General features: G+C 30.1%; 1 protein-coding gene across 1 annotated transcript in view; it reads right to left on the reverse strand.

Annotated features, from left to right (window-relative positions):
- MS3_00003066 (uncharacterized protein) overlaps window positions 1-16,864 on the reverse strand; it is a 71,643-nt gene extending 54,779 nt beyond the window's left edge. Inside the window, exons 1-2 of the mRNA XM_051210747.1 lie at window positions 16,031-16,864; window positions 8,043-8,239 (exon numbers count right to left, since the gene is read on the reverse strand). Of these exons, the coding sequence (XP_051070766.1) occupies window positions 8,043-8,239; window positions 16,031-16,037 (204 nt within the window). The 5' untranslated portion in view covers window positions 16,038-16,864. The remainder of the gene's footprint in view (window positions 1-8,042; window positions 8,240-16,030) is intronic.
- Window positions 16,865-21,172: the final 4,308 nt, after the last annotated feature.

Raw genomic sequence — 21,172 nt, forward strand, 5'->3', positions numbered from 1 at the left:
TACATAAATAGCATGAACAAGTAAATAGGTGGTCAGATTATATTGAAATGTAATACGCTTATATATAACATAATTTTTGATAGACTTTATTATTCTCATTGTATTATTTAATATATATATATATATATAAGAAACTATGTATTATTGAGCTTGTTTTTCAGTTATAAACTTCAATTCTTTTAGTTTGTTATTTAATAATTTGTTGATATTTACATATTCAAGAATGTGACATGGATAGACTAAAAGGGAGTGTTGTTATAAGTACAATGTATTTATTGATTTATGAGTTAATTCATGTTTTTACCATTAAATGGGATTGAATTTTTTAGTCAATGCTGAGGAAAAGTAATCTTGATTTCTTTGAGTATTCACTTCAAGTTGACTATGTTTTACTGTAGACTGTAGGAAAATCTCCACTTTAGAACGTGTGAAATCAATACCATAGATCGAGATATTTATTAATCATTTATGACGAAACTATATCCGAAAAAAATACCAATCTGAGAATTATTATAAAATAATTAGCCTTAGAGCGACATATTATACTTAGTTAAGACTATTCAATAGTCTTCCACCACAGCATTTCAGAGGTCGATTTATGACTTAAAAGTCATAAGTATGAACTAATGAGAACCCAAGACCTGAACGTTAAAAGTTTCGATAGAAATTTGTCCATGACGGTTAACTGCTAATTACGGTTCATTCAAAATAAGCATATATATATTAATGCAGTCTACAGATAAAAAGATTATTTAAAATATGAAATGTATTTTCTACCAGAGAATCGTTTTTCTTAACTAACTTCAAATAATAACTAAATAACCTAATCGAGACAATTATACTGATAATCATTAAATAGTTTTCAAATTAAAATAACTTAGATGTGTGTGAATTTACGCCGAAATGCGCGTGTATAAACTTGAAGCACTAGACAACTGTTTCATCTTGGTATTGAACTATCCAAGAATTTTCATTCAAGACTCCATGAGAAATCAGTACCAAACATTGCTGCAGACACAGTACAGATGAGTAATTCTGTATAAATCCAAAGGTTCATTTCTGTGAACTCTATTTACATTACGCATTTTGCATCAAATATCATAAGTTGATCCGGAACTCAACCAAATCGAATCTCGAGAGTAAAATTACTTGGTAAAATTCTAGTTTGCTTGTATCGAATCACACGATGGCTGAAGTTAATAATAGGGTCCATGAATTTTCGACCGAGTGGTCCGAATTTATAACAGCCGCTACTAGATCTGATGGCGACCAGCATCAGTGCGAAGTAAAAAGTCATATTTCTCGTTGTTCATTGTTTCATCGATTAACATAAAAGTTATTTTCAAACTTCGTTATTCCTGTATTCTTCGAAAATATTACGATTCTAAAAGTTTTACCAATGTTAATACAAAATTTATTTTAAATCTTAATGTCCATAGCTTTTCAAAGGGCCCATTTCAAGACCAACTAGTTGAGTCTTATAGTCTAAACGAGATAATCAGTAAAAAGTTATGAGTAGATCAATTACACGCTTCCAACTCAAAGAAGTGTGATTTAAAGCAAATTTACACATTAATAATAAACTGGATTTATCCGAAGATTGATGGCTATTTAAATAATTGGAGCCTGGAAATATGTAAATATAAATCAGTAAGTGATTTGTCAAATGACAAATATGAACTTTCTGTACACTGTCAATATATTGTAGGGTTGTATTCCAAAAATTACTTAATCTGACTCTCAAGTGAACAATTAAAAGTAATAATGTTTAAACTTTATTTAAATGATTGATGTAAGTTAACCTTCATGATTTATTTGTACATTGTAGAAGAAACTTTCTCCAGTGTAATTTGAGTAGGTTTTAATTAAAGCTTCAAAATTCCTTCTGTTTCATTGTCAGGCGTCATGAAAACACACAAATTATTAAACGAACACGTACATCAGTGCAGTAAAAACCTGATTTTAAGAAATTGACTTCACTGATTAGCAAACCACGATGATGGTCGATCATAGTAGATGAATAAGTGTGAAATGAGAAAGCCTAGTGTTTTAAAAAAAGAGTATATTTTATCTGTGATTTGAATATCCTAATGAGACCGAGTATATGTAAATCGAAATACTTAAAAAAATATATAAATAAATTTCATCTTTAGCCTTCATAGTTATAAAGCCGTAAACGTTGTATCACATCACTGTTGGAGCATGTTGTAAATTCCGAAGATTTGATATTGAAAACCATATATGTTGTTTTATGCATATTAATGGTATAAAAGTAGCTAAACACATACTTTTGTGATGAATGACACTTTATTATAAGTAGTATATTTCCGATCTCAAACAAAGCTATTACGGTTTTTGAATTTAATCCAATAAACATGACTTTCAATAGTAGTATAAGGTGCTTTTTCGTTTTGTTTCTGGTCTGTCAGATGATTTAACATAATATAAACTTTTTTTACACCGTACCGTTCCTCTTCATATGCATTTTCAACAGGATTTTCTAGACAATAGATGATTCTAGAATACATATTTCTTTATATGTTCAAAAACATCACAACAGATTATTTCTAGAGAAATAGATTAAATGAAACAAACTCAGCGATAGTAAGATTTTCACAGTCTATTGATATTATTCAATACCTGCTTTTCATCTATTCAAGTTTAAATAAATGTGTGGTTATATTCGCTATCTACAAAGTTATAATTATCTATGTAACTTAGCTTGAGAATTAAAGAATAAAGAATTCATTAACGACTTAGACGAACTAATTTCGTTTTTATTATCATAAATAGAAGACGGTGAGTCAGATAAGTGACGTTTATTTATGTTTATTTGTTTTATCTTTTGCTTTTATTATGCTTTTACATAAACAAATGAACATAAATGTGTATATACATTAGTATAATGCCAGTTCTTTGCGATGTTTTTCGTAAAGAAGGTGTGCAAACAAATATAGTATTAAAGAATGAGGAGGAAATTGAGTTGAATAGATTTGTTTTGAACTTATCAAGTGAGGAATATACACGTATATATCTATCTATATACATATATATCATTTTCATCGTTTCTTATAGAATGAAAGCTAAAATTATATCGAATTATCAAATTCAACAAGCCGAATTAAGGTGTCATAATGATTTACAAAAACAACATTTAAGGGCAAAAATATATTAATTGTAAATTCAGTAGGCAAATAAAAGTAAACGTCAAAACAATTTGTCTTAGCAATGATGAAAGAGTGTAGAAGGTAAAAAACCTTTATTGTGTAATACCAGTAAAAATGATGAAAACGACAGTAAAAAGGGGATTAGTTACGATTTTAGATTTTTAAAAATGCTAATAGGAAAGCAGTTTAACAGTAAAAAAAATAACAAGTTCTCTCTTTTTCTTTGATCTACTTTTATACCTAACATACGATCTAAAAGTTATTGAAGTCATCCAAGGTGTCTCTGTTTCACACTTATTTTGTGATAAGTTGAAACCATTTCTTACCATTGCAGTCAACATACAGTCAAGTGGAGAAGACCAATCTTGTTTAATGCACAGTCGCATAGTGGTGTAATAAAATGTGAAAATCATACATCAAATACATCATTTGCAGATCGTCTTTGAATTGACTCTTACAAGCTTCATTGTTCCTTTGTTCCTTTTATTATCTTGAGTGCTTTCATGTCCCTTCACTATTCTCTTCATTTCGAACTTCTCAGTTTTCTACTCGCGTACATTCCACTTCCAGCTACTTATATCGGAAAACGTAAGTAGCATACACTATACAATGACCCAGTATAATTATGCGGGTCTCTGACATAATGGGGTAGCTTTTTCGATCCTTAGATAAAAATGAATCCTCGAATTCAATACTTTTTCAGTTTTAGTTGTGTCTAATGAAAACACATTAAAGTTCATTTTTCGCTAAGTACTATTATCAGAAAAACGTTTTTGAATCTTATTTCTGAAGAATTTTTTCACATTTCAGTGTTTTGAACATGAACAAACATACCATCTGCCTACCTTCGAGAGAGAAAACCATTAATCCAGTCCATATATGGAAATCTTTAAGCTAAGAACATGTGATCATAAAATACTCTGACATTGTTATAGAAGAAACATTGTAAAAATCACCCAATGACCGCCTAAACTATACGCTTAACTGCTTATATTTTTAGTTTTGGTACAAGCTTTGTTTATAGATTTTTAGTACAACAATATCACTAATAAACAATCTAATTGTATTTTTGAGTAAATGTTTTTCGTAATACACTTTAACGTTTCGGAAAGTTATCTTTTGTTCTTGAAACTTCATCAATTATGTAGAATGTCCTGCTAATTTAATTGACAATTTACACAAACTGAGTGAACTAGTCAGAATATAATATTGACATATATTTATTTAGTACGAGATTAACTATTTTGTCATGTTAATATAATGGAAGTTTTTAAAAGCAGTGACAACCATAATGAAGTTCCTAACAATTCCCTTCTAATCATATTGACTTTGACCAGTGATAATGAACGAATTTTTTAAAATAATTTTTGCAAAATAAGGATGTGTTCTAAACCGCTGTTCTGTTGGCAATTAAAACATGTGGATTATTTAAAATTTAATCCAATCAACAATCGGGTTTTAATTACTATGTTTTCTAGTCTCCACCCGTTATAGAGTTTCATCGATCACATTTGTAACGAGCGAAAGTGTAAATGGCAATGAAAAGAATTCTGTTGGATAATAGACCCATAAAACTAATAATTTACAAGCTCTAAATATATCTTTCGATGATCAAGTGCTCGAAAGTGATTGCCTTTGAGAAAGATACTTGACGTCGAATCAAAAGTTTATGATAGATGAAGTTTAAATATATTGGTAATGTGGGGCTATCACTGATTCCATGATTTTACCAAACGTCATTTTGCTCACTTGTTTAAGTGTAGTGTTTTCATCTGTGTATCATTCGTTTAATCTATAAAGCAGTTCCTTGTTTTAATCATAAGCCTTTCTATGGCTTAGGTACAGTTGAAATTTAGGATTACTTCAAATGTTTTTAATATAACTCAATTAATTCTAGTAAGTATTCAAACGACATTATCGACCCTTTAAAAAAATTGGGAATTATCATTTATTAGTTTTTGACATATCTTTACGTAAGTGTTCATATTTAATTTCAAGGGTGACTGAAGAAGATCAATTAATAATTTGATATTATATTACGTTTCAATGTTTTGGATCATAAGTTTTTATTCTACAAAATGTTACCAATATAGTGACAGTCGACTCAGATTCATTTAAAAATACTGAACACAAATGTACTTATTATTCTTTATCACTAACTGAAGTAATCAATCCCATTTATTATCGATTATTTTATCAGATACATAGGGAATATTATTTCAAATAAATATGGATTGTTTACCTATATTTAATAATATAAATTAAGCCCATAGGTTTAGTAAATCCAGTGTTCCGCCTGGCAATCTGGTTCAAGGAATTATAATCAAACATCAAAATTTTGATGTTTGACCAGATTGACAAGCGAAACATTGGATTTATTTCAAATTCATTCGCTGAGATTTTACAAAGACAGTCTTCGTTATTTTAGTAAAATTATTCGAAAGTTGAAGTGCAAATCACTAGACCACATTTTTAAGCCTTATAGATTAGGGAGATGATGGTTTGTGTGTGTGTACTTCAGAAATGACTCAATAACTTAATATATGAGACTACTTATTTTTTAATAGGTTATACAAAAGTCAATTCAAATTGAAAATCACTTTCCATTTACAGGTACTTGTCACATCGATAACTAAATTTAAGTTGGTCATAATCTGAGATATTGTTTTAATCACATTTCACTGACAGAAAACTTTTGCTTACTTGTTGCACATGATTAATAGAAGCCATCCCAATAACAGCCAATCGAATTCTTAAGCTTTAATGAATATTCGTCACATTTGTACTATGCTTAACTAAATAAGGATCAAAATATTGATTCTAAATGATGTAATGACAAACAACTGATATTTTACAATTTTCGAGTGTCTTGTCTGAGAAATGATACTTACAATCAATAGCATTGATTTGGTGATTGTACAAATGAAAATGAAATCTTTCTAAATTATTTTCATACTTTCAATGCACGATTTCGTGTTTGTATCAACTTACAAGATAATATCGCAAATGTGTTTTTGGAATGTCTCTTTTTTCATGTTCAAGTGTAATAAAATCAAGTAATTGAACTTAAATTTGAAATCTATTAAAAATTGAGCCTTAAATGCCTGTTCATATTTTATTTGATACAATATTATTTCTTTGATTAATTTAGTATGAGTACAATCCATGATAGTGATTATTTTATCATAGAAAAACCTTCAGTCTCAAACGCGAACGCTTACACTCTAGACTCTGAGCAGGCATCTAACTTCATTCGATCCATGGTCTTGCGCAATCCTCCATCCATTTTCCTGGATTCGAGTCCCATGTGTAGCATCTTGGATACGCACTGCTGAGGATGAAACGGCCGTCCAATGCTTCCAGGTTTTCAGTGGTGGTCTAATACCAATCAACTGATGAATTCAACTATTAAAATTACTACAATCTCCACAAATCTCCATTTTGATAAAAATCAAAGGTGTTTATGCAAATAACTAAATAAGAGTGGATAAAATGATTAATTTTCAATGGTGCTTTTTTTAATATCCAAATGGATATTTTGACGAGATTTCGTGTAGATAATTGAGTAAATATTCAACAGAACAAATCCTTTTGGATATTTCTCAACTAACATTGAAAAAGTTCAGGAAAATAGTAGGTTGTAAAACCATTGTAATGTCACTAATATAATGATGTTACTAAAACTTAACCAACATAAAAGAATGACATATCAAATGTTCAGTTTCCAAGTTAGTGGAAATTACTTAGAATTCAAATAGTAGAGAGAATACTATCAAAAATAAGCACAAGTAAACTGATTACTGTAATGATGTCTAACAGAAAGTCAATTTTGTAATAAACATAGAAATGCTTTACTGAAACAAAACCAATGGGAAGTGTTCAGATTCATTTATAAGCAAATTATACTATTTTGAAGGATGGTATCTATCTACATCTTCAATAAATAATGTCTTTATTCATATTTAAATAGATAAATAAATAAACAAATTTTAAATTTTTAAAGCATCTAATTAACTTTTTTCTAAGAAGACAAAATGAATACCAGAAGGCTTTATATATACTTCAACATATCGTTAATGTTATTGACTTCCGGAGAAAATCACTTATAGAAGTTAACCCTAGTAATTATTTTCATTTTTTTCTCTAAAAGTATAAGAACATTTATAAAATATCTTTGGAATGGAAGTAAATAGAAAATAAAATGCGTATCAGATTTGATTATTTTGATTTGTTGCAGTACAATTATGTACTCTGTGAGTTAAGTGTATTTATGAATTCACTATTTATATCTTAATAATGATATGAAGTAGTTTTACTGTAAGAGAAGAAAAAAATTAGAGCATAAGAATAGAAGAAGCGCATATGCATAACTTATCATTATCAGTATAGGGGTTGTGGAGATTGTTAGGTTTTGACTGAGATCATGAACCGATTGATGTTGGACCACCATTGAAAACCTGGAAGAACTGGACAGCCGATTCGTCTTATTGTAGGACTCCTCAGCAGAGCGCATCCACGATCCCGCTCGCGGGATTCAAACCCAGGGCCTTCAGTCTTGCGCGCGAACGCTTGTCCAACGAAATTAGATGAATTCATGCTATTTTATTAGAATCTTTGTTCTTGCTCCTTTCAAAATGATAAAGGGAACTATGTGTATGAAAAGGAAATTGGTTTTTTTATGAGCTTGATAATTCATTGTAGAGTACCACGAGTTGAATTTCATATAAGTATTTATAATTACAAACATTTTATGGTTTTTCAGTTAAATTCCTACTGAATTTTATCATGAAGTATTATTCTGTAAGATGTTTTAATTATCAACAGAAAAAATACTCTTAAAGCATTTAAGATTAAGAATAACAAGTAGTTACTTACCACTCTTGTATTTGATTCCATGCTTTCAAATAAACTCCATAAAAAACCAGGACCATAACGACCAACATGTTTTCCAATTTCAACATTGTGTAAACTTTGATTACAACTAGATAAAGTAGGTGTATGTGGTGGTGAACGTTTTAAAGACAATCGAGACATTCTTCTTGATAGAGTAGAATGAAAAGAAAACACGTGGTCTACAAAAAGAAAAATTAGGAATTATGAAATGTGACTAAAACAACAGTAATAATCTATTTGTTTTTATCTTAATATTATTTATATAAATGAATCATGTCTTTAGTTTATTAGTTCGGTGTGAAGTGCGTTTAATAACCAAGTGATTTAAAGTGGTAAATATTCAGAAAAAACTGCATTATCATTTCATGCATCATTTATGTCTTGTCAAAAACAGATAGGAAGTAGTTATGTAGTGTATTTAATTTATGTTCATTTTAAGGCCATCTTGTATTATTTCAAGCAAAATGCTTGTTAATATAGTAATTGTCAACAATAAACTATGTGTGAGACTTTAAATTACATTTTGAATGGATTGAAACCACTAAAGTGAAGTACATTTTGATTATTCTGAAACTCTCTAGCTACATGTAATTGCACCACAACGTTGACGTTCATATCATGTCTTAAACTTAGTATCCACAGAAACAAACATTAGAGAGATAGCATTTCGATTTCTAGATTTCAATCTTTGATATTATTCAAGATTCAATTAACTTTGACAATTCATAAATCATGAAAATCATACATTAAGTACTTCATTTGTACATTTCCCATCAGTTGTCCTTTTAACCATGATGCTACCAATTCTGTTTTTATTCCAATTCCTTTCTGTTCCCCTTTCGGGTATTTTCAGTTCAATCTTCTCAATCCTCTTCTGACAGCCACACCCCTTCTGATTGGTATTATATACTACTTACATCTGTCAACATAGCATACACCACAGTTTGACTACAACATAGTAATATAAATTTTAACATGTAGTTGAACTCTCGAGCTAAACGACATGTGTTTAAATCTTAGGGACTCAAAAGATCTTTAAAACTGAATAGTCTTGCGGTTTTCGAAAAGATTTGTCATCAGAATATAAGTAATACATAAAGGTCCATACTCTTTTTCTAGCACTCTGAATGCCATGTAGAAATATAAAGTCAGACAAATGGCTAGTAGCAAATTAAATCATATGCTTGAAGATACCACTGAACTATTATTAAAAAATAGGGATAAAAGGAATTAGCAATACTGGTTTAGCTAAAAATAGCAATTACCAAACGTGACGAATTTAAGAATATTTTATTGATTTGGCGAGCCAATCAGAGATAGCTTAATCAGAAAGTCAATCGATGGTAATCAGAAGTGACCTACAGGACAAGTGCATTTCACTGGCTAAATATTAGAATAATTTCACAAGGATTAGTGTAGTATATATACGAATGAATATTTGTGCGTTTTATTCGGTAGCCCAATACACTTTCTCGCTAACACTTGGGTTCTCGCTTAAGTAGTCAGTCGGGCGTTAGTGCGTAGCACACCGTGTATAAGTATCAGATTTCGGACACCGCCCTTCACAACAGTTATTCAGTCATATTAGACAGTTCTAAAATAGTATACTATATCTTATCGAATAAGTATCGTTTAAAAGAAAATCAAATTTCCAGCTTTTTTTCATAGACAGACAAATTCCCTTGAGGAACAATAGAATGTATTAAAATGGAATAAATACAACTATGACAGCCTATATGTACTGAATTCCGTTGTTATTCTCATAGTCGAAAATAATTTTCTGTTGCGTGACCAGAAGTATTTATACGGAATAATACACTTTTTATTGTCATAAATCCTACTCAGTATTTTTTTCCCTTATCAAAATGTAACGTAAAACTCTGTTGGAAAAAAACCCCTTTGTTAGAAAAATGTTTAACATTACTATGAAGAATGAGTGAAGAACATTCCATTCAAACAACGTATTTTATTCATTTGTAAATACAAACCTGCTTATTTAGTTGATGTACGAAGACAGAGAGAGAGAGAAGAAAAAACAAACATGATTAAGGTTTAATTAAAGGTTTGAAAATTACAAATTTTAATTCGACAATGCATTTAAATAGGCTTAAAGATGAAAATACATAAGTTAATCGACCATTGAACAGTAACATATTTTCATCCTATTGGCCTCCCGATGATATTCCACTAATTATGTGATAGTAGTTCACTCAGATGCTCAAGTCCGTGAAAGTTATAAGGAAATTCTCTAGAAAATAAACATTGAAGCCGTGTTTATTACTTACTAACTTATATCGGTCTTTAATCTAACTATTAAGCAACCAATCTCACCTTATATCATTAATTAGCTAAATACGATTCATGCCAAGGTCGTTATTGCATATTTAATCGACGTCTATATGGCGGTTAAACGGTGGAAATAGACTATTCTATTCAATGAGATTTATATATACCCGCTGGTTGATAATTTTCTATGTGAACATCGTCGTTTCTGGTATTTATGTTAAAAAATAATCAACACTTCTTTTGGTGAAGGCAGTTTAATATACAGTAAGAGTCAAACTATCTAACAGTCTTGGATACCATCTTACGTAAGGTTATGGATAAGGACTAACGATCAATCTCAAACCGTGATTCAGATAAATAACAGCTCAAGAAAATAATGTATTTCATGTCATAGAAACTTTTACAAAGCCATAGTGAATGGTGCTTACTTTCAGCAGCGTAAATCATTCTACAAAATTAACAAGTGAATCTTAGCATTTAAAGCGAATAAATAAATAAAAATTTATGGTGGTTGAATTTTCGAGCAAAATATCCATGATACACGTGATGTTGTTATATTTTATTTCAATTAATATATGACAGTTTACACCAGAAAGTTCTATTTGGGTTTCAAAATATTAATTTACAGAAATTGCTTAAAAGGTTTTGAATTCAGTGACGGTGAGTGAAATCTGAATTTTCTTGTTTGAGAACACGAGTCGATCAAAGCTAGACCACCATTGAGAATCTGGAAGCACTGTACCTTCATTTCGCCTCAGCGTGGGACTCCTCAGCAGTGAGCACATGTGATTCGAACCCAGGATCTCCCGTCTCGCGCTTGAATGCTTAACCTCTAGACCACTGAACCGGAATCCAAATAAGAATTTATTTAAAACTAATCATTGTCTGTTTTTAAACAATCGATTTTCATATTTGAATTCATGAGTCAATTGAAGATGGACCGCCGTGGAAAACGTGGAAACACTGGACGCCCGTTTCGTGCTAGTATGGTACTCCTCAGTAGTGCGTATCCTTGATCCCGCCCTGTAGGATTCGAACCCAGGACCTATCAGCCCCCAAAACAGCCCTCTTCTGATATTAGACTTTCAGTTTAAAAGTGTGTTTTGATAACAGTGAATGATTTTTTTGAGTAATTTGTAGCATACGTTTTCAATGAATAATTCCTAGTTGTATATTATGTTAGTGAAACACCTTTAACTTCACGAAAAACAGATTTTGCTGCCCAAAAAACAATTTTTCATAGAATCTGTACAAAGAATTCTGGATTGTCTTTGGCCAAAGAGTACAGATTCAGCGGTACACATTTCGATTTTTATTAATTTATCATCATAGTGTTGGTCATGTATAGTGTAGTCGGATAAATAGTACTTCAGAATAATGAAAGGACTAAAATGCTGAATACATTATTAAGTTGTAAAAGGTGTTAAACAATCGTTCTTCAAACAATTTTTCCAACTGAAGTTTAGAATACGTTTTGGCAAAGCTAAAAAGACAATTTATTTCGACGTGTATTAATCTGTTTGAATATGTTAGCTGATTTTCAGGAAGTCACTTTTTTTAAATGAAATCGTTCCAACCTATGATAAAATAATGACTTCTGTCTATATTACTATGGCCCCACATAGCTTATGAATAGTAAATTATTGAATATTCATTAATGAGTACCATTCAGTTAAACTAATTGAAAGTACCCAAGGGTAATTTTCCTACCTGCACTAGTAAACTAAGTAGTTTGTGCAAATGTTTTAATTTTAATTTGTCAACTTAATTAAAATGATTCATAATTCTAATTTGTTATTAATGAAACACGAATTATGATCAGTAATGCAGGATGTAAAACCAAGACTTGAACATTTTAACAAATAAAAGTGTGTTGCTGAACCGTTTGAGGATGAGGTTAATAATAAAGCCATAACAGTTTATCGTTTTGAGTTATCTTTTCAGTTTTTTCTAAGGAACCTTAAAGTAAACCTAATCCTGATTGACTTTCTGACCATAGTTCTCTGCAAAATAAATCTTAAAATAGTAAATTTCGTCAAAGATTTTTTAATAAAACTAATGTTGCGTAGCAATAAAGTCCTAATTAACCATCTAGTTTAAGTTGCCCAAAATCTAGACACCAATGAATATAAAGAAAATCCATACAATTTAGTATGTTGATACATATATTTCGAAATATTTCCATGATAGAGAAAAAACGTTTTATGTCAGAAGAATAGGAAACTCGACATCATATACAGTTATTAGGAAGTGATAGTATCTGTCAATAAGGAAACACATTTTTTGTCGCTTATCAATAGACGAGATGTTGATTTGTAAAGATCATATCGGTATTATTTCTTGAATTTTACTCTACTTGCAGGTTTATAAGAAATGCAGAAAATGAATGAATATTAAATTATTATAATAATTTTGATGTTTCTTCAAAATGAGAGTGTTTAGTTTTTAATTACTGAGTGAATCGGATTGTGATCACAGATTTATCAGATATATATATCTTAAGATTTCACTGCTTTATGGTCCATGACTTAAGATTTTTTTGTAAATAAACTATCGATCATATGGAAATATGTTTTTCTTCAACATTGTTAAGTTTTAATGAAGAAAAGTAATGAGCTTATGCTTAAATTAACTCAGTATGCAGCATTACCATGATAAGTAAAGATTAATAGTTTAATATTGAGCCATAAGAGACTAACTCTTAAATTTGTGGTCATTATTTTTATTGTCGAAGCGTAATCAATGTCTATTTTTAAATAGTAATCCATTTGTGACCATAGAATACACTAATAGTTTCCTGAAATTTCCGGATTTACTAACCAAAATTGTCAATCATTTCTTGCCCATGAAGAAAATACGTTTGTAAAAATCAATAAATGCCTTGTTAATCTAGATTTCAGAGATTGTAATTCTTGTCATTTTCTGACAACAGCTATGGGTAACTAAAGAACTACAAACAACTATTTTGTCACATTTGGAATCATTCAGTAGTATTTTACTGTGAAATAATTCAGAACCTTCAGTTGTAGAGACCAATAAATCAAACTTATGGTAAAATATATATTCAGCATCCCATGTTTATAGTAGTTCTAGAGCTAAATAGTTACATTGAGAACTATCTTTAAATAATTTTATTACAATCTACATTAGTCAATCACGTTTTTTACCAGTTTGATATTATGTTTATAAAATAATTTCAGCTCATAATACCTAAATACTCTAACATGAAAAGTGATTATTTATCTGGATAATTTGCTGATGATTCGCTTAATTTAGACTGAATATAACTAAACACTGAAATCCACAACTAACATAACACTGGGATATTTTTTTTCACAAAAGGAAAATATAAATAGAAAAATTTCCTATTCATCAGTGCAAATAATCACCAAATTTCCTACTAATAAAGCATTTTATTGTATTTCTAATAAGAACGAATTCTTTAGATTAGCTACAGGTTTACGTGAAATTTGTAAATTGTCAATTAGATTGTGATATTGTAACAGTTTACCTTATTTCCATCAATCAGTATACATAGCAATTATTGATAGAACGGTTTAAATGTTTGTGGAGATTGACTTACATTGTAAGGTGATGTTGGCAATAATAGACTACTTTTCAAAGGTTTCAATCAAATGTTCAGTCTGATAAACGTTAATGTTGGACTCAACGTAGCCTAGAGAGTCAAAATTACATTTACTGAAGGATACATTGTCTTGAAAATTTACTGAATTTGAACATATAGATCGTTGAAGTGCTTATTTTCAGGACGCATATTCATACCTAGACCTAAAGGTTTATAGATTGGACCTTTTAAATAAAATGAAACAGCTAACCAGTGCTCGACGAATCTTAAAATATCTTCAGCGTATTACAGCTTGTCACAAAATTCACCATCAATTAAAAAGGTTTTGTTGGGGACGATAGATCCCCAAAACTCATATTTTGTAATTTTATCTTATCGATTAAATGTTTAAATAGCAGTCAATTGACGAAATTGTCGATTAAATATTTGAATTCCTGTTGATTGATGAACTTATTGATTAATGTTTAGAAACATTTTACTATGACAATATCGAATGTAAATATTTGTATAAATACGCTTAACTTGTGTCCTTGACCTGGCTTGGTATCTGCCGTTTGCCTGTAGAATACACTTTCTACGCCTTACAAAGACTTCTTGATCGCGTTAGCTGAGTCGGGGACAACGGACCAGAATTGTCTATCGAGATTCTGAGTCCCTTGATCCGACCGACAAGTCACTGTCATATAATCGGCGGCCCCTTGAGATATAACAGGCTTTTACAATGAAATATTTGATTAGCTAATTATTCAGATAAACAAATATTAATGTATTTTGCAGCATTTCAATTTTTTTCTTAATTTTTCTGTGTTTATTACTCGATAAAAGATATTTCAGTTTAACACTCTTAGGCTGCTTTTATTTTGGTCAACTTCTGGCCTAATTAGTTAGTAATCATTTTAATTATATGGTGGCTAATGCTCATATAACCTTACTCTTCGCATTTTCGCAGCTTAAACTTACATCGATCACATAATATTATTATCACTGTTGCTATCACTATAAATGTAACACTTGCAAATGCTTTGAGAAATTTATTTAGCATCCATCCCTATTTACTAATTCGTACCTAATTTATATTATTTTTACACATTACATAATTCTATTATTACCTCTCCTACTCCATGTTAACCAATATCAATTCTGATCATCATTTATTCAACGTACATACTTATTCAGGCCAATACTTTATATTAGTTATCCTAACACCAAGGAGTTCATTACAAACAATTCTAAATTAACATGTTACAATTTTAAACGATGAATTTTATCTTAAACCTGGCCATCTATTGGTTAATCAATTTGGAGATTATAATTTTAGAACCTGAAAAGAATTTATTGCAAAGAATATTCTTCGTTCATAGATGTCTGTTTTAAAATAATTAATCTAGATTATTTTCGTGAAGTAAAGATAACTAGTTTAACACTAAGATGAAATCAGAAAGGGGTTTTGTGGGTATTATAGTAATTTAATAGTTGAGACCATAAGTCAGTTGAAGCTAGACCACCATGGAAAACCTGGAAACGCTGGACAGCATTTATCAAACCTTTAATACATCTTTTTGGAAATCTTATGTAAATTAATTTAGAAAAAATAATCAATTCACATAGTTCTAGATTTTTGAATGCAATTGTGAATTCTCAATACAACTTACTGCTACACATTACTTGTATTCTATATGTTTGCAACATAGATGGAAAAAGTATGGTAAAAGACCCCTTCATAATAATTATATAGTTTGATCAGAATGGAATTTATGGATATTGTAGTAATTTTAATAGTGGGATTCATGAGTCGACGAAACGGCCGTCCAGTGCTTCGAGGTTTTCTGTGTTGGTCCAGCTTCAATTAACTGATGATTTCAACTAAGATAAAAGTTTGTTCGGCCTATGAAATATATTTTAAACCTAATCGGTATAAACTACCGTACAGTTATGCATGTTGAAAGTATTTTCGTATCACTACATTTCTTTGTCCTTTTTAATTAAATTGTCAATAGACTAGTACCATCTATACTTTTAGAAACAAATTAGAATGGTGCATAAAACTGATATATATACCAAATACACTCCATAAAACATTAATAACAGAAATGCTTACCTGACATTGTGATGAACTATCAAAAGTCAACAAACTTGTCAGAACATATATTCATCAACCTAATTCTTTCGATGTAGACATAAACTGTTTACATAAAGTTTGAATTTTTAGTACTGATCTGAGTTACTTAATTTTATGAAGTAATGATTCAGAGTGTTTATAAATGTTACAACTTGGTTCATTCATTTAATTTTAACTCCTTTTTTTAAGAAAAAAATTGTTTGTTCCGTTATTCACTACATTTAAATGGTTTGTAAACATTTATCTTTCAACAAGTCTAATGGTAATATAGTGGCGTATACATGTAATGAATTTGTTTGTTTAAAACCATCTGTATAGATATTGTCTAGATAAGTATGAACTTGAATAGCCTTCTTAATATTACTTGATTAGTGTTTTGAGTGTCTTTTATTATCCCTTATACAGGCAATCACATAGTTGTGTCGAATTTCGACGTTAACTGATAATACAAACAAAAGTCCACTAATCAACTGAAGTTATTAGTATTAACAAATTTATTTTTCGAAATCATCCTTCCAATGAACATCGAGATAAGTTTTGTCAGCTGAATCAGTGAGTTTTGTCGAAATAAATTATCATTAAATACACAGCTTTTGTTATCCGTGATTCTTTTATACTGTGTAGACCTCTATCTATGTATCCTTGTCTGTCCGTTCATCAGTAAACAAAACAGTGTAAACAATTTTTTTTAAAAGATAGAAGCTACATGATCGTACAGAAAAGCTTTTATTATGTTGTTATACTCTTATTTTACATGTAAATAACAATGTTTTCTTAACAACTCAGTTGACGTGACGTAAGAAAACCTTATTTGGTTAAATACAACCAAATGCTTATTAAGATAAACTCATCAAAAAATATTTTCGTATAACTTTCATTTAATTGGGTTATCTCATCACAACCAATCGATCAATGTTTAATACTTTACCTGTAAAAATACTAATCCAACGTGTCACTGTGTATTATTCATTGTTACTGTATTTCTATTCCTCATTATATCACATGCATGAACTGAAGTATTCAAAACAGTTTCCTTTCAACTTGAATAAATTAAGAGAATTTGGAAGGCAAGCTTATAGTCAAGAAAGAGGGAGGAAGTCATCACTATTTAGTTTTTTCAATTGGTTGAAAACTTTACAGCTGAATCCAAACAGATACATACTAAAGTTGTGAGTGACGTATTTAACTCGTGAAAAAAATAGAAATGTATTACAGTATACTATTGGATATACGTTAATAATGATTAGTTTAATTTTATTCATAATTTGACTGTTATAGCATTCAACGGACACCAGATTTTTGACCTGTCAATTATTTTAGTAATACTGTTTTTTTCCCAACCTCATTTCGATACCTGAAATCTCATATCACTTTATAATGTAATTTTTTCTCCTACATTTATAAAACCACTATAATTATGAATGTATGGCTTCAGTAAATGGTGACATTGGAAATAAAGTCTTGCCCTTTTAATTCTCCTGATTCTTTATTCAATTATATGCTGAATTGCTTAGAAACTATCTTTATTATTTTAGTTATTAATATTTCACATCAATTCGGTTATCTTAAGTTGCGAACAACTTTTTTTCCTTAAATAACTCTTTTTATTACAAGACAGTAATGTTCAAATGATGTTACTCACTGGTCAGTGATTCATTTTGGTTAAAATAATTTTCTGTTACTCAATGGATTATCAATAAGCAAAATTGAAAAAAAAAACAGAAGTAACGTGAAAATAACTTGAAGAATTGCTTGCAAGTTTTGGGAGATGTGTTGATTTAGAAATATGTCATAAGACTAAGAAGACTAACGTGTTCCCCCTTTTAGGTGAATTTGACTGTTCCTGTGATCGACTACATTCTGAAGTTCCATATAACCTACATAAAAAGATATACTCTAATCAATTGATATTTATGGGTTTTTTTCTGACATACAAATGACCATTTGTCGACAATTATAAATAATTCAAGTTGTGAAACGTTTGTGTTTGCATTATAGATGAAGTAATCATTTGAATTTTTTTCTTTTTCAATTATCACATAATAGTAATTTATTTAATTAGATTGCTTTATTTTTATGAGTAAAACTTTAATTTGACTGATAGATTTAGGTATCTATAGACAGCATTGTTCAGTATTCAATAAAGGTAACATTCTTGACCTAAATATTTCTTGTTTAATTCTCAGCACATAATATCTAACGAAAATTCTTTCTCAACGCCTGCAATAACTTTTATTACCGTACAGTGAAAGTTCATTGACCAGGGCTCTCTAGAATATTGTGAATTCTTCTAAAGACGAGTAGCAACTAACAAGGAACTAATTATTAATAATTTAATAATTCGATTCATGTGTCAGTTGAAGCTTAACCACAATGGAAAATCTTGAAGCACTGGACGGCTGTTTCGTCCTAGGATGGGAATCCTCAGCAGTGCACATCCACACTCCCACACCGCAAGAGTCGAACCCAGGACCTATTAGTCTCGCACTCGAGCACTTAACCATTAGACCACTGAGCTGGCATCCGACGGTGTTAATGTCTAATTTGAACAACCACTCTCTGATTATAATTATTAATAAATGAGATTCACGATGACTATTTAATTTAAATTTATTTTGGACTACAAACTGTTCTCAGTTGGACAACCAAAACAGCTCTACTGTTATGGTATTGGATGGCTTATTCCACAATATACATAACCCGTCTTTATAGTTAATTTTTAACAATTAGCAGTTAAAGAAATTCTTTAGTGTTTTAAAATTGTCTGTAATACTAAAATAATATTTACTGAGTTCATAAACCCAAGTCAAATGTCAATTTTTTTTGTCATATGAATAAAGAGTAATGAAAGTAAGTAACCACACGAAACTGAAACTTTTATGAAAATAGTTATACTATTAATTACAGTGTTACCACAAACCATCAATTTTCTTCTCCCACACTTAGGTAAATTACCCATGGAAATTATACATTAATTGTATGGAGCATGGAATAACTATGACTAACCCCTTAACGATTGTCCATAGTGATGTTTTATAATGTCGTAGATATATATGTCTTAATGTCTTTTAAAAAAACTGGTTTAAACATATTTTGAGGCCAAATAGTTTAGAAGTAAATAAGAACTTAAAATCTGACTTAGTTTCTGCTTAAAGTAAGTACGAATCACCAAAGTCCTATCCGTTTTGTTTATTGGACAAAATCAACATATTTATTACCTTCATCCTATAAAACATTCTTTTAATAAAGCTGTGTATTATTGAGTGAAATAATAAGTGTAATGACCTCAGTCATTAATCTCTACTGTTAATGGTTTTTGAGATAATTTCTAGGAGAATTCTATTTATGTTTGTAGGTATCAATTCCTAGGTTGGACTTGATAGTTTCAAAAAAACTGTGAATCGGATAGAGAGTTAATAATAAATAGATATTTTTTGTTATATCTCGATGAGTGGAAAAATTTGCATTTCTGAAGTTTCGTGATTTAAAGTAAGCCACTTCTTCAGAATAAATCAATAACCGACATTAAGTTAACACAGGTTTGTGTTAGCAACCTGGAATCTTTTATTGTTTTACACTATCAACCGTTGTTTATTGCAACATATATTCGAAGATAAATATGAAGTGATTTCATCAGAATAATAATCATTCTAATGATATTATAACATCATTCAAATAATGATTAATTTTATGTTTGGATATAGTAAGCAAGAAGTTGTAGGCCTATTATTTCTTATTAATTTAGACTCATCAGTAAGGCTTATTTCTACTCTTGAGGGGGCCAATTTTCTTCGTGAGACTTCAATTCACATTATCCTTGAATTACTGTTCTGATAGAAATTTTTCCAAGTTCTAAGAACTCGGTCATATTACATTTACCAGAATGTGATGTCAAATAGGAAGCAGTATACAACCCTTCTAAGTTAGATCCAAGTTGGATGGAAATGAAGAGTTATTCAATGATTGTAAGCGCCAGTCGTAATAATTTGTTCACCCGAAACCCTTCTAAAGTAGGAAAAACTTTCAGAAATCATAGTTTACGATCAATTTTCAACAATATTCACTACAAACAATGAAGAAATGACGTTTATTGCAAAAGCTATCTTATAGTTTCGATGTAAATGTTTTCTAACCTATGATAATAAAATAAAACAGCCGTATTAGTATAAATTATCTATCAAATGAATTCGCCAAAACATCCTACTACTAATATTAGTAATTGGTACCTCGAGGCATTCTCATGTGATTTTACAAATTTTTCTATCGCCATTTTTTTGCAAACAGTACCTAACCTGCAAACAAACAAATCAGTATTAGGTTGTAATCACATTTTTCCTTGTATACAAATCCAAGATTTGTTGGTTTGCTTATTGTCCTCTTCAAAACTGAGTAAGGAATTTCAAAAGAGTATTTTGAACCAGTCTTCGTTAGCATATGTGTATTTTGAATGGACTGCTTCAATATGGCCATTTCGTAATATATGGATTGGGGCTAGTAATATAATCCAGAACGGATATTTCGTTCCATATGTAAATTCTTAACTGGATGTAACTCGATCCCAGTGCTGGAAATTGAAGTGAGATGTATTGGTTTCGATTCTCAGTATGAATATCATCACCGAGAAGCGGCTACATTTTTTAGTATAGTAGCAATTAGGGCAAAACACCAGTCCTGAATTTAATTTCCAGCCACGACACACTTTGCAATTCAAGAAAATAGCTTGGAAATACAAAACCTCATCCGTGATACCCTGAAATCTCATTTACAGCTTACTACTTTGTGTCAGAGATTTTTCTCGTTTACACTCTTACAACCATTAACTGTTGATGCTTGACTTTTTATTTTTAATTATCAAGGTGAATGAAACATCTGCTATTGTGTTACTAAACAGAGTAAAGAACTTCCTATTGTTTATTATCTTTCAGAGATTTTATAATAAGACCTATTTTTATTACCGATTCAATGTTCATTAATGTTAATTCGAAGTAAACCTGGCGGCCTGATTAAACATCTGGGCTACCTGTTACTGCCGTTTAGATATTTCAAAAAATTATCCAGTCTTTTTTGTTTCAATACATCATTATGGCTATTAATCGCATAACCTATTCAGGTGCATTCCTG

The sequence above is a fragment of the Schistosoma haematobium genome, chromosome ZW (genome assembly GCF_000699445.3).
Source record: "Schistosoma haematobium chromosome ZW, whole genome shotgun sequence".
NCBI classification, from domain to species: domain Eukaryota; kingdom Metazoa; phylum Platyhelminthes; class Trematoda; order Strigeidida; family Schistosomatidae; genus Schistosoma; species Schistosoma haematobium.